This window comes from Lactuca serriola, chromosome 6 (assembly GCF_051521515.1).
Source record: "Lactuca serriola cultivar US96UC23 chromosome 6, Lser_US96UC23_V15, whole genome shotgun sequence".
Lineage (NCBI taxonomy): Eukaryota > Viridiplantae > Streptophyta > Magnoliopsida > Asterales > Asteraceae > Lactuca > Lactuca serriola.
This window is the reverse complement of record NC_136413.1, coordinates 193,716,295-193,730,593: the sequence shown is the minus strand read 5'-3', so window position 1 is coordinate 193,730,593 and position 14,299 is coordinate 193,716,295. Positions and strand designations below refer to the sequence as shown.

The following is a 14,299-nucleotide window of genomic DNA, read 5'->3' as shown; positions in this document are numbered from 1 at the left end:
CCTATGTTTTTTTATATTAGTATTTTGGTTTATAAAACAATATGTTATGTTTCAATATTATTTTTAGAATTGGTATTTATGAACTTGAAAGGAAAAATCAGACCTCAATGACATGTCAATGAGCGTGTTAAATGTTGTTAGATCCATGCCAAACTTGAATCAAACATATCTATGACATTCTTCAATTGGAAATATTAACAAAACTCCAATCATAGCAAATTTGAATTCAACTAGGCCAGACGTATTTGATATGTGTGAATCGTGTTTATATGAAAAAATATAACTAGTAAAAATATGTCAAAGTTCATTGGTAAACCCACCATAAACACCACTATAAAAGGGTCTATTGTGTAGCATTCCTTATTCTTGAATGCAATTGAATTCATTATACTTGAAATTGAATATGGAATACCTTAAAGTTTTCTCAAAGTTAATTGGAAAACAATTTGCAAAATAAGTATTAATTAATGCCCTAAAAATAAAATTTTTGCATTAAGTATACTTGAGAGCTATATATAAGTAAATTGAATATATTATGTTCACATGAGTCTGTGGATATAAAAAACATCCAAAACAGAAATCGTATGAGGAAGTTACGTCTCTTTCAAGTTTTAAAATAAATATTTATCTAATTTTTCCGAAACGAACTATGCACTGCTTCGTTTGGAATAGCTACGAATCTCATAAATTGTTTCTGAGCACGTTTTTGAACTTAGACTGTGGTCTATTATTTGATTTCATTTTTACGAAATTTTAAATCCCAAGCAAAATCAAATTCACAAAATATGTCGAATCGAAACCAATTAATCACAAAACTTTAAACACCATTTCCCAGAGTTTCGTCTGTATTTTTGGAATCGTCACGACCGAGACAATCAGTAGGTACTTTCAGAAGAAAAAAATTACAAGTCGTGATTTATTGGCACGAGAATCGAGAAACAGGATGACATCACGAAAGTACATTGCACATGCTTGCAATATTTAATTAAATCCCCCAAAATCCTCAAAATTTTGATTTTTGTACATTTATAGCCAGCCACGATTTTTCAAACAATAATTGACTCATTCTCTCTCAAGCTTCATCCCTCTAGTCTCTCTCCCTTCTTCTTCATTTTCCGGCCAAAAACACCATCGGAGGTGGCTGCATTTCCGGTGACCACCAAGGGCAACAACCCCTCCTCCTGTCGCGTAGCACCACCCAAACACCCCCCTCCCCCCTTTGTGGTTATTGATGTTATTGACCTTGCAACCAGCGATGGAGAAGAGATTAACCAAGAGGAGTCATTGGAGCAGCCCCTCTCACCGCCACTGTCGACGAAGATAGCCACCAATTTCCACCTTCGCTCCTTCCTGTCACATATCCCTCGTCTTACTCCAATTAACAACACCACATGTGGCATCCCCTCTTTTTCCTCGATGTTAACCACTTAGAAAGAAGGTTGTTGTAAAACCGGATACCTCCTCACTCTTTCTATTGTTGTGGCACCAAATGACCTCACCTACACCACCCCTGGTCTCCTGTTTGCCTTCCCAACGTCCAGCTCTTGAAGATAACGGTCGAAACACGAAGAAATAGTCGGATTAATTTCTCCGGTGAGAAATTTTGGCGACGCTTCATCCCTCTGGCAAACATTATTTTGGTGGCCTATAAATAGTAAAAATCAGTTTTCTAAACTCCTATAGTGCAGATTTACAACCCTGTGTACTAGGAATGTTCAAAAGGTTATCCGTTTGAAAAATGAGAAAACACGAATCAGTTTTCGATTTCTCGAACAAATCAAACTCACGCAACTAGGGTGAGTTTCTATGGCCCCATTTTTATAGTTTTCATGTTTGGGGGAGAATACTTATGTGTTTATCAAAGTTTTGATGATTTACTAGTTTTCATACACTAAAATGCATCATACTTTGTTATTGGTTAAAATTTTGTGAAATAGCAATCTAAAATGCTATAAATAACCAATAAATCTTACAAGTTAAGATAGATTTTTAAAAGATGATATGTGTATACCTTGTTGAGAAATATGAGTATAAATGTTAAGAAAAACCACAAGATCATAAGTAGATTGCTAAAAGGATACAAGTATGATTGATGATTTATAAAATTATAATCTTTGTTATATATAAGCATTAACATGTCAAGAATATATGAAAAGACATTATATATAACAAAATGGTTATTCAACACAACAATATACAAAAAGAAATTACATTACCTAAAATGGTTGAAAAACAAAGTTTGAGCCAATATATAATTATTAGTTGAATATAACAAAAATTAACTCTTATTATATAAAACTATGTAAAAATGAAACTCCAAATCGACTTATTATATTTTTATATTTATTATAAAAAAAATAAAGCATTTTTACTAAATTACAATTTATGTTACATGTGGTAACATAACTGATTTTTGGATTTAAGAATTATCTATTTATGAAATTATGTATCATATTGATTATGTAACTTATTGATTTTCATGGAAATTGTTGGTTTCACGTTGGATGAAACCTTGATGATGTTATAAAAGCATATGTTATGTTGCCTAAACTTCGTCACAGTAGTCAATAAAATTTGAAAATATATTAAGTCTTGTGAATCCTAAACACTAAAAGACTTCAATCGATAATTATCTATAAACAACAAAGAATTATAAGTATTTAATAATCTTATAATGAAAGATTTAGGATTATAATGTCTTGACACATTGTTAGGATCCAACACACATGGGTTTCCTATATGAGCTATGTTCGCTTCTAAAGGCCATAGGAGTTAGGATCATTTCTTAAGCTATATGGGATATGTTTGTAATTACACTAAGACTATATATCTTAGTAAAAAAATTTGCGTTATAACCGTTAATCCTTATGGAACGTGGAACGTCAGGTATAGATCGACAATATAGATTTATACAGGTAGACATTCTGCTAACGGTTGCTAGCTACAATCATCGTCTAATGAGTCAAAAACGGGCATTGATGTTTCTACACTACTTAACCCACGATGTTGATAAACGTTGGTGTAGACTTTCAGCACACCCCTTGTAGTATCGGTGTAGAGTTCTTGTGTCGCAGTTCGGTTATGAGCTCATTATAGAGACATGAATTCGTTTCATTACCATATAGAGTTGAAATATAATTTATATTGGTTTTTTGTTCACTTATACTGGTTGCAAAAGATTGTATGTATTTGGATAGTTGTGACTCAAGATGATAAGTTTCATTACCAAAATTAAGTCATATAACATTTTCTTGGTTGAACTTAGGAAAGAATTGAAGGAAGTCTTTCCTATTTCCAGCCTCCAAGTCTCTTTTCCCTGTATTGTTGGGAAAAAGGTTGGGGAGCCCTTGTTTTATTCAGAAAGGAAGCCTTGGGCATTGATTATCAGGTGCACAACAAGGTAACCTAAAAATTAATATCATGAAACGATTGGTCAAAGTGTATTAACTTACATTTAATCAGTCATTTATATAAACCTTTCATTTTTGCATGGAAACACCACATTTATGTGGGAGGAGTTTGCCCCACTAATTAAAAGTTTTTTCCAAATTAAGTAAAGTGGTACTTAATAATTAATGTGACACGAACACACAACGTTTATGTGGGGGGGAGTTTACCCAACTGGTTAGGTGTCGGTTTCCAAATTAAGTATCATATCACTTGATAAATATTACGACACGACCATACAATGTTTAGAAAATCAGAAATTTTGAGTTATATGTATAAACAATTCAATCGTTTGTACAAAATTTCAAGAGTGAAGTTGATCATCTTATATTTTCACAAAGTGTGACACAACTTTACTTCATATAACTAGGTATTCAAAAATTTTATATAATATGCATTTTAGTCATAGAAACGGTAAAATTTTGATATAAGTTTGAATTACTTATATATTTGACAAATTTTGTACTTTTGGATTTGAACAAGCAATATTTCTCTAAGCCTAAAAAAAACTTTTATAATGCATCTATTTTATATGTTTGATAGAAAAGTATGTATTTATAAAAGCTGATTAACAAGATAAAATTGCATAAAATACTTTTGGTTATAAAAGTACTTAGACTGTCCCCATCAGCAACCCAACCCAATCCAACTTTTTAATAAAAAACTAATTTATCTCTCTTCCACCTATTCAACCCAACCCAATCCAATTTTTTATCCCCATTAGCAACCCAACCATTTTTCCTTAAAAAATATAGTTTATTTTACGAAAAACTAATTTAAATATTTTATTTTGAAACAACTAAATTATTTATTTCAAGCATGAAATTATAAAAAATTATTTTACATTCATGAAAAAGACTTAATAAAATAAAAATAATAAGTTACAAATACGGAAGGTGCAAACTACATAATTATTCTTCACTATTGAATTTTTCCATATATGCTCCATCAAATCGTCTTTTAGAGCGTTATGAGCATCTCTATTACGAACTTGTGCCCTGTTGGTCATATAACTGGATAGATCTGCAATTCGTTGAGAAGAGTATTCAAATGATTGTTTGCCTTCTGTTGTTATAAATTCGGATGGATCATAATAATGAAGGTATGTGTGTCGTTCATCCTCAACTATCATATTATGAATGATGATACATGCAATCATAATCTTACCCATCATATCTTTGTCCCACACAAGACAAGGGCAATGAAGAAATGCAAAACAAGCTTGTAAAACTTCAAATGCTCGTTCAACATCTTTTCTAGCAGCCTCTTGATGTTCAGCGAACAACTTGTGTTTTCGAAGATGTGGAGAACTTATTGAATTGACAAAGGCAGCCCATGAAGGATATATGCCATCAGTGAGATAATAAGCCATATGATTTTCTCGATCATTCATAGTGTAACTCACCTTTGGTGCTCGACCTGCCAAGAGATCATCAAAAAGAGGAGATCTTTGGAGGACGTTAATATCATTGCATGAACCTGGTGTTCCGAAGAATGCATGCCATATCCATAAGTCATACGATGCAACAGCTTCCAAAATTATTGTTGTCTTACCGCTTCTACCTACATATTGTCCAGCCCAAGCGGTCGGACAATTTTTCCATTCCTAGTGCATGCAATCAATACTGCCTACCATACCTGGAAATCCACGTTCTTCTCCGACATGGAGCAGTCGTGCCAAATCATCTTGATTGGGGCGTCTAAGGTACTCTTCGCGAAAGCATGAAATAACACCTTCCACAAACTTTACAAGAGCATCCTTGTTACAGTCTCACTCATTCTCAAATATTCATCATGTGCATCTATCGATGTCCTATATGCCAACACCCGTATAGCTCCGGTACATTTTTGTAATGGTGAAAGACCTTGTCTGCCTGTGACATCATGTCTTTGTTGAAAATATCGATCATTGGCTGTAACAGCTTCCACTATACGGAGAAATAGTGGTTTTCGCATTCGAAATCTACCTTGAAATTTTTCTTCACCGTACGTTGGGTTGTCAACAAAGTAGTCTTTCATCAAACGTGCCTCACCCTGCTCACGTTCCCGATCACAATACCTTCTTCTTGCTCTTGGGTGATCTCTTATGCTCATATTTGGTATGCTTATGAGTAACTCATTCATGATAACATCAAGTTGTCGATTTTGCTGAACAACTCGTGCTTCCCACTCATCATATTCATTCACATTTGATGAACCGGAACCATCTGATGAGTTTGCATTATGAGACATGTTTCAAATAGATTAGAAATGAAGAGTGAAATGAATAGTTAAAGGTGGATATGAAAGTACGTAATGGTTATACTCTATTTATATAGGAAGAATATTGATTTTTTTGTTGTTAAATGTTAAATAAAGATAATGTTAAAATAGTTTATCTAGATAAAATCCGAAGACCCAATAAAAAGTTGACACATCAGAGAATTTTATATTCATGGAGATATTGGCATATTTTCTGGATGATAAGATTATACAGAAAATGAGTGGTGTCTCTGAAAGATGATAATGACAACCCTGCATTCAATAAAGATGATAATGACAACTCTGCATTCTGTAAAAGCATATAATATATATTACAAATACATTAAAAACATGAGATACAAATACATAATAAAATATCTTACAAATACATTAAAAACATGAGGTACAAATACATAATAAAATATCTTACAAATACATTAAAAACATGAGGAACAAATACATAATAAAATATCTTACAAATACATTAAAAGCATACTGAAAATAAAAAAATACACTAAACTGTAATTAGTTTCCATAAAACTTAGACATTAGAAAATATTTCATGTTTTCTTCTTCAGACGACAATTGCTCCTTTTGTAGGAGTGTGTTCAAATGCAAACTCTGCATCTTAATTAGCTCCCTTTCATCCGTTTTTTTCTCTCTTTGTTGATCCAAGTCAAGTCTTTTTTTCATTCATCACCACTTCTTTACTCACCCCGTAAATCATCGCCATCTCTGGCGAGACTAGAAATTCGGTGAACACCACATGTCATCATCCGCCAGCCGTCACTATCATCTCTTCCCCCTAAATTGGTAAACCCTCATCAGTAACCTAACACTCACCCTCACTGTTTTTTCCCTCTCGTTCCTCCATTGCACTGCCGACGAAGATCTTAAATCGAAGATCTGCAATACAAGATCTTGGACTCAAATTGAAGATCTGCAATGCAATATAAGCTCTGGAACTCAAATCAGATATCTTCACTGAACTTGTATCTTAAATCTCCTACCATCATCATTGTCTTATTGAAATTAGAGCCACCACCACCATAATGTTACTAAAACAAGTGATTTTTGAAATAGGAGGCACCGCCACCATCACCTTATGTGAATCAAGCCACCACCTTCATCGCTTCTGAAAATCGCCAGTTCTTCGACCAAAGTCATTACGCTTGGACTTTCTTCTTTAAAATTTCTTATGTATGGTTAACGGATCTGATCAGAGCATCCTTCGCCTTTTCAGCTTTTCCGGGGACGCGATATGAGCAGAGGAGTTTATTAATCAAGACTGAGATTCATCAGTAGTCGACTGTCAGTTATTGATGAACTGTTGATGAAATCAAATTACACAGATCGACGAATTAGAGGTCGATGTTAGTGCTTTCAGATGGAGGATTAGCTTTTCATTAATTCATCGAACAGTTAGTTGTTCATGATTTCTTGTTTGATTTTGATTTTGGTTATAGGTTACAGGTTTTTTTTTGGTTGGATTTCAGGTTTTGATTGTGATTACATGAGGTTTGCTTGGTTTTTTTGGTTCAAATTCAATTGATTTTGTGTGGTGGCTGGTGGTGGTTTTCTGAGGTGAATGGTGGTGATGTTGGGAGGTTAACGGAGGTGCTGTCGGAGGTTATGTTGGTGGTTGATCAGAGGTTGACGGAGGGGAAGGGTGGAGGGGAAGGGAATGGAGGAGTGTATGTGTTGGGGTCATATATTTATTAATATACTTTTTAATAAATAAATAATATAAAAAATGAAAAAGAAAAGACAAAGGGTAATATAGTCTTTTCAAGTATGTGACGGACAAAAAACGCAATAAAATCATACTTTGAGGACGGTCTGAATGCAAAAAAATGTTAGGACCAAACTCTCTCCAGATATATAAACACCATAATCTTGTGTGTTATCCATCCATCAACATGACACTATTACAGGAAATGAGAAAGAATCATGAATTGTCATCTTCAAGGTCAAGGGGAATATCATATTCTCTAAGTAAGTGTTCTTCATTATGTTTAAGGCTTCTCAAGTTTATGTTTAATAGATCTTATGATTATGTTTTAATCTCAACATGTGGTATTAGAGCATGGTTAAAATTTCTACATGCATAACTTTGATTTTGTTTCTCGTTTGATAAATAAAAAAATAAAAATAAAAAAACTTATAAAAATTTAGTAAAAATGTGTAAAAAAGTTGTAACATTTTTAAAATAATAACAAAATATATTTGTCAAAAAGTTGTATTAAAAACGTGTCTATATATATATATATATATATATATATATATATATATATATATATATATATATATATATATATATAAAACTTTTGGCAAGTAATTTTAACAAATAGTAAATTCTAAGGTTGTCGAGATCGAGATCCAACATATGACCGTTTTTGGATTTGCAAGATCGGGATCGGGATCTTAAGATCCCACAAAATAAAACATAATTTTAACTTATAATTTTAAAAAATGAAAAATATCTCAAATATTTAGTTTTTCGTTCAAAAACTATAAAAACTTCAAAACATTAGTCACAATTCACAACACATACTAATAAACGGTAAACTAGTAAAGGGTAAAAGACATAAAATGGTAAATTCATTTTTTTCAATATATATATATATATATATATATATATATATATATATATATATATATATATGAATAAGTATGTGCCTATTCACACATGATTATTCATATATGAATATGACGTTTGGTGGTGGCGGTAGTGGCGATGGTAGGGGTAGTGGTGGTTGTAGCTATGATGGTTGTGGTGGTAGGGGTTGTAAACACTAGATTACATTTATATTTACATATGAATATATAAGTATACTCATATATGAATAAGTATTTGTTTATTCTCAAGTGATTATTCATATATGACTATAGCAATTGGTAACAAAAATGGTGGCGATGGCAGGGGTAACGGTGGTTACGATGGCAGGGGTGCTAAACATGAGAATATACTTAGTCTTCTTGGAGTGGTGTCGAGACTGCCGAAGCCACCACCCTCTCTATGTCATTTTCTTCACTTTCCAAAGAGAAAAATTTGATGAAGTTCTACCGAGTTCCACTGAAAACCTCGACATGTCGAGGTGAAGGGGCGGTGTTCCCCAAGTTGCCAAGTTCCATGTCACCATCCACCTCACCTTTGCCAAGTCCTTCCCACTCCCACCAACCTTACATTTATATTCACATATGAATATTACATTTTTCCGTCGCACCGATACACGGGAGGATTTTACAGCAAAAAGAAATATGAACCAGATTTGTTCTCGAATTCTCAATTATATAATTGTTCTCGTTTGAATATATATAAGTTTCAAAGGAAGGGGTGGGTTAGGTGCACCTCTCACCCAGTGGGAAGTCATGAGGCTAGTCTCCCCCCCAGAATTGGATTGGACCATAATTCTACAATCTTACGATCACATCCCAAATACAATCCGTATACAATATGGTTCGTTTTTCATACCTAGGATTGTATGTTCCTACAATTAAGACCACGATTTTGACGACCTTAGTAAATTCTTCTTAAAAAAGTTGTGACAAATTATTTATTAAAAAAAAATAAGAATAAATCTCAAAAGGTGGTGTTAAAAAATCTAAAAATTTCTTTAAAAATTTATGGAAAAAATAATTTGTAAAATAAACTAAATTTGGAACGTATTCTTAATAACATTTATTGTTCAAACCAAATTCGTAACATAACTGAAATTTTAAGCCAAAAGAGTTGGACATATTCGACTTGAGATGGAGGTAAGCATACATATTACCCTTTTAAAAGGTAAAATGCATTCGTTGGCAACTTAAATACAAATGAAATAGTTACTTTCCAAAAAAAAAACAGTGGTAACCCCATGATACCTAAATAATTATAGATTGAAAAATCATAAACAAAACAAATGAAAAAACAAAAATTTAATATTTCAAGAAACAGAAAATTCAAGATTCTATGTAATTATAAAAACTCAAAATTCTAAGTAATTATAAAATTTTAAATTCAGGTCCATCATCAAACAGTGTATTTTCAAGGATGATTCATACAATCGCATTCAACTCTTTTGATGCAATACAAGAGATGAAGACAGAGTTAGTATCCTACCTTTTTAGCTGGTGGGTATTAAAATAACAATTGTTGACATCTCATCTCAATCCAATGCAATTCAAACATAGTAAAATACAACATGAAGGGCATACATGAAGTGGGCCTAAGTAGTATGCTTGAGATTCTCTTCAACTAGTTCAATACATCGATATAAAACAAACTCTAGAGGATTAAGAGCAATTGCCAGTTGACCATCGTTGTCCCCAGCATTTACACCAGAGACCAAACTTCTTAATGGTTCAAGCCATTCTCTGTACACCTTCTGCAACTTGCTCTTCAACAACACTTCCGTGTAGTTTGTTTTCCCTGATGACTCAGTGATCAATATGAATCTGTAGAGATTAAGTGCTGATAACACCTATCAAAAATGAACAACTCTCATTTATCTATATTTTCTTACTAAAGATAACTCATAGTAGCATACTTTATACTATTAATTAGAAAGTCCTACATTTCCACTTTAGGAGTTTTGCCACAAAGGTTTTTAGTTTTAGAGTTTCGCCTCAACTGTTTTGGAATTTGACAGATTTAGTCCCTGTCATTTTTTAATTTACAGAAAAGGTCCCTGTCATTTTTTTTACAAAATCAGTCCGTTTGCTTTAGATTTTTGTATGTTTGCAGGTTTGGCCCCCGTATATAAAATAAATTACAAAAGTTGTCTCCGTAATTTACAGAAAATGTCCTTGTGTATTTTTTTTTACAAATCGGTCCGTATGTTTAAAAAAATACAAAAATAGTCCCCATCTAATAGAAAACTTGCAGATTACACCCACCCACGCCCTCCGCAATATATTGTCATGTTTCGTCCCTACACTTTTTTGGTTTACCGCTTTCGCCACATGACTTTTGTATATTTACAGGTTTGTTCCTTACACTTTCGTCGTTACACAAGTTTAGTCCCCCCGCGAAAAAAAAAATACAGTTTATATATTTGGATGAAAGGGATAAAAGGGAAGAGAGTTACAGCATCAGTGAATTCAGGGAGAGAGGGGGGCCCACCCTTTGGTGGCTTTAAGACAAACTCCACACAATCAAGAACACTAACTGTCCAAAATGACAATGTACTTTGAACAACTTTATTTTCTTCTTTTGCATCTCTATTTTGCCCTGAAACCTTTTTGGGATACTCCTTGTACATTTCTTCTTTGACACAACCAAGAAGAATTGCAATCTGTTCAACAAATTTCATCTTTTCAAATTAACTTATCATCATAAATTCATAATTCATAAATCATGCTTTTTTACCATGGAGGATAAATCGCTGTTTTTTATTAAAGCCATCAAGATGTCAAATCTTAAAGAAGCTGGAATATCTGCAAGCACCTGAAGCAAGAGTCAAACCAGAAAAATGACCGTTTTACCCTTACAATTCCAAAAAAAGAAAAAAAAAAAAAAAAACAAAGTTACTTACCATTTTGAAAGTATCAAAAGCTTTTTTCCTCAGCAGTGGATCTGAAGCATATACAATCACCTTTTGAATAGCCTGAACATTTTTAAAAACTAGACTTTTAGGCACTGTTTAGTAGATAATATCGTAATAGCCTGAGAAAAGGGGTGGGATTACCTGTAATGCAGCATAGAGACTAGGCATGTAGACCGAATAATCCAAGGGTTCATCAGGATCCTTGTGAGAGTCAATGGCTTCCATAATGCAAAATAGAAAGTCAATGGCATGTCTCTTCAGTGCCCATGGAAGATTAGAAGAAGCATAAACATGCTTCAATATGCCAACTGCTTCCCATCTTTCTATTCGATTGCTACAAAGTTTGACTTTGACTTTGACTTTGACTGCTGCATCCAAATCTTCTTTGGAAGCTTCATTAGAAAGGTCTCTCCAAAGTACTGTGTGTACATAAAAAAATAGAATCAGACATCATCTAAGTGGGTCCCATTTGTTACACAGGACAAGACATAACACAACAATACAGTCAGCCTTGTTATGCAAAAGACGAAAATGCCCTCATCCTCATCATGGAAAATAGCCCTAGAAATCTCTTTTAGTATAATCATGTCCCATGTAAGAAAGTAACAAAACGCAGCCTAAGTACTGGTTTTGTAAACCAGTGATTTCAGATGAGGGTAAATTCGGAAAGAAAATATACATGTATCAGGTCACCTGTAATGGCTGCTCCACATTTGACATATGAAAAGCATCTCATATAATCATCTTCATCACCTATACATGCATCAAAAAGGAATAAAGGTATGAGGAAACAAGGTCAAAAGTCAAAACTGAACTTTTTATGGTCAAACCTGAATTCTTACCTTGAGAAATAAGGTCAACAGCCATGCCCACTTCATGTCCAGTTATTAGACCAAGATATGTGAAACCACAGTAGTGAAGGAAGTGTGATAACTGTAACATAATGGGAGACCATCTAGAAGTTTCTGATCCTACACTATTTGAAATAAGAGCCTGCATTTTATAAAGAAGGTAAGATGAGAAAAAAGAAACTAATGATCTCATTATAGGCATGAGGAGTATTACCGTAATTTGCAAGACATACAAGCCAAATAAAGCAAAAAGCTTCTCATCTTTGTGATCCTGTTGCATAAAATAACAGGGATTTGATGGGAAGTGAAGAAACTTAAGAGTTAAGACAACTTAGACATATTTACAAGTGTGCCACTGACTAGTTTTATGCAGATTGTGTTAAGAGAATGGGCGATTAATATTGCTTTATTGATTAAATCCATATCTTCATCCTCTTCTGGATCTGATAAGATGGCTTCTAGAACCTTCAGGACAACAGGAAGGGCTGCTTTTACTTGCTCAAATGGTCTTCTCTTGAGGGACTCAAAAACTGGGAATAAAGAAAAATGAATAAGAGACTGGTAAATCTTAGTTTCAAAGCATGATATAGGTAAGAGTAAGAGAACTATGTTCCAAGAAGAAAAAAAATGGATCAATTTTCACAGGAATAGCTAAATATATGCTCACAAGAGCCCTACCATTCATCCTCCTCATGTATCCTGCAACTTACTCATTTATCTTGACTTAACCAGGGTAGATAAGAAAATATAAGTGGGGTTCATGAAGTTATAATTATAAAATGTAAAAAAAATCTTCATCCGAAACACTATATAGTAATCAGCTAGAAGTAAAAAAGGATGAAAACGAAACAGCAAACACTACCTTTCGCAAGAGCTCCTAATAGTGGTGTAAAATAGAAGGAATTGTTAAAGCCATCGCTTGGAGAAGTCATAGCCTGTTGAAATAGCACATAACATTAACATGGAGTAAATCAACATCTCACCAAGAAAGTAGTAGGCTAGGATCAAGCATGTTCATGTAATTTATGGATTTTAAATATATTTTGAGATCATGTGTACAAACATAGTTGATAGATCTTTATCAGATCCTACACAAATAAAAAGTTAAAAACAGCATACCTCACAAAGAATAGAAACCATATCTCGTGGGCTACAAACCTCCACGAAATGATTAATGATCCTTTCAGCATTCTCAAAACACCTCGTAGACACACAAGCAAACTTGGCTACAGCCTTAGGAAGCTCAAACGCTAATGCATCTGTAATGGCCTGAGAAAAAAGGTATAGGTATCACCAAAAACGTAGCATTAATGTTGGGACTTATAAACTACTAATATGAAGAGAAAACTCCAAAAGAAGTTCAGAACAGATTATCAGATTCGAAAAAATGTTGTGATGGTATTTAGATACTTATAGGCTTGTCGAAAGAGTAAATTATGCTCGTTGAGTAATAAATAATTAATACCTGGTCAAGTGAAGGTGAAATTAAGTAGTGATAAATTTCTGAAAGAACCTCAAACGCCGAGTTCTCTGCTCCTTCTTCATCGTTCGTCCCCGATGAGATAAAATCCGATACTGAATCGAGAAAATGAACAAGCTCCGATATGGATTCTTGTGATTGCTTAAAGTCCCCATTAGCGATCGACTATCAAAGAATACCATGATCATATTGGTAACTATCATACAGCAGTTGTAATTATGTATATAAATAGAAAAGGATGTAGTAATTGTCGAGAGATAGAGGGAGGAATTACTTGAGAACATGAAGCTAGGGCTTGTTGAAGGCGAAGAGAGTCGATGTTCTCTGGTGCAGACATGAGTTGGGAGTTTTAGCGGGAATGATAGGACATTTGCTTCACATGCTTCTTGGTCACTGCTTTGGTCTACTACTTTTTAGGGTTTATTCTTTGGAATGATTAAGGTGGTGATTGGATAAATAGTTTTTAGCTTGTTAGTTTATTATTTATTTGTTTATTGTAGTGAGAATAAATATTTTTTTTTAAAATGTGTTTGGATTTGATTATTAATGTGGGAATAAGCAATAAACATTTAAGTGTTTGGCAAAATAAAACAGTTTATATGAGTAAAAATGACCAATAGACAATAAGCAATAAGCATCCCCTTGCTTATTAAAATCAGCTTATTAAGCTGTTTTTTAAAGACTCGTATCCAAACACTTAAATTTGCTTATTGCGGTGGGATTAAGCAATAAGCAACCTATTTTTTTTC

General features: G+C 33.4%; 1 protein-coding gene across 2 annotated transcripts; it reads right to left on the bottom strand.

Moving 5' to 3' along the window:
* Window positions 1-9,675: 9,675 nt before the first annotated feature.
* ALF4 (aberrant root formation protein) lies at window positions 9,676-13,962 on the bottom strand. Of its 2 annotated transcripts, none has more exons than XM_079005567.1 (13): window positions 13,825-13,962; window positions 13,536-13,715; window positions 13,190-13,339; window positions 12,933-13,005; window positions 12,431-12,600; window positions 12,285-12,341; window positions 12,062-12,212; window positions 11,913-11,972; window positions 11,361-11,638; window positions 11,208-11,279; window positions 11,042-11,119; window positions 10,761-10,967; window positions 9,676-10,154 (listed from the first exon to the last, which is right to left on the bottom strand). In XM_079005567.1, the coding sequence occupies exons 1-13, from the start codon at window positions 13,885-13,887 to the stop codon at window positions 9,900-9,902; spliced, it is 1,794 nt and encodes a 597-aa protein (XP_078861693.1). In that variant the 5' UTR covers window positions 13,888-13,962; the 3' UTR covers window positions 9,676-9,899. The 2 variants fall into 2 exon arrangements, with proteins under 2 accessions (XP_078861693.1, XP_078861694.1); XM_079005568.1 differs by having other exon boundaries at window positions 9,824-10,102.
* Between the last annotated feature and the right edge of the window lie 337 nt (window positions 13,963-14,299).

What these genes read in the sequence shown, in the direction of transcription:
- ALF4 (XM_079005567.1), bottom strand. Translation starts at nt 13,887, where the DNA reads ATGTCTGCACCAGAGAACATCGACTCTCTTCGCCTTCAACAAGCCCTA. An exon ending in CCCTAGCTTCATGTTCTCAA is followed by an intron (nt 13,716 to 13,824) that starts GTAATTCCTCCC and finishes ATTCTTTGATAG; the next exon opens with TCGATCGCTAATGGGGACTT. An exon ending in TCCCTGAATTCACTGATGCT is followed by an intron (nt 10,155 to 10,760) that starts GTAACTCTCTTC and finishes CATTTTTGATAG; the next exon opens with GTGTTATCAGCACTTAATCT.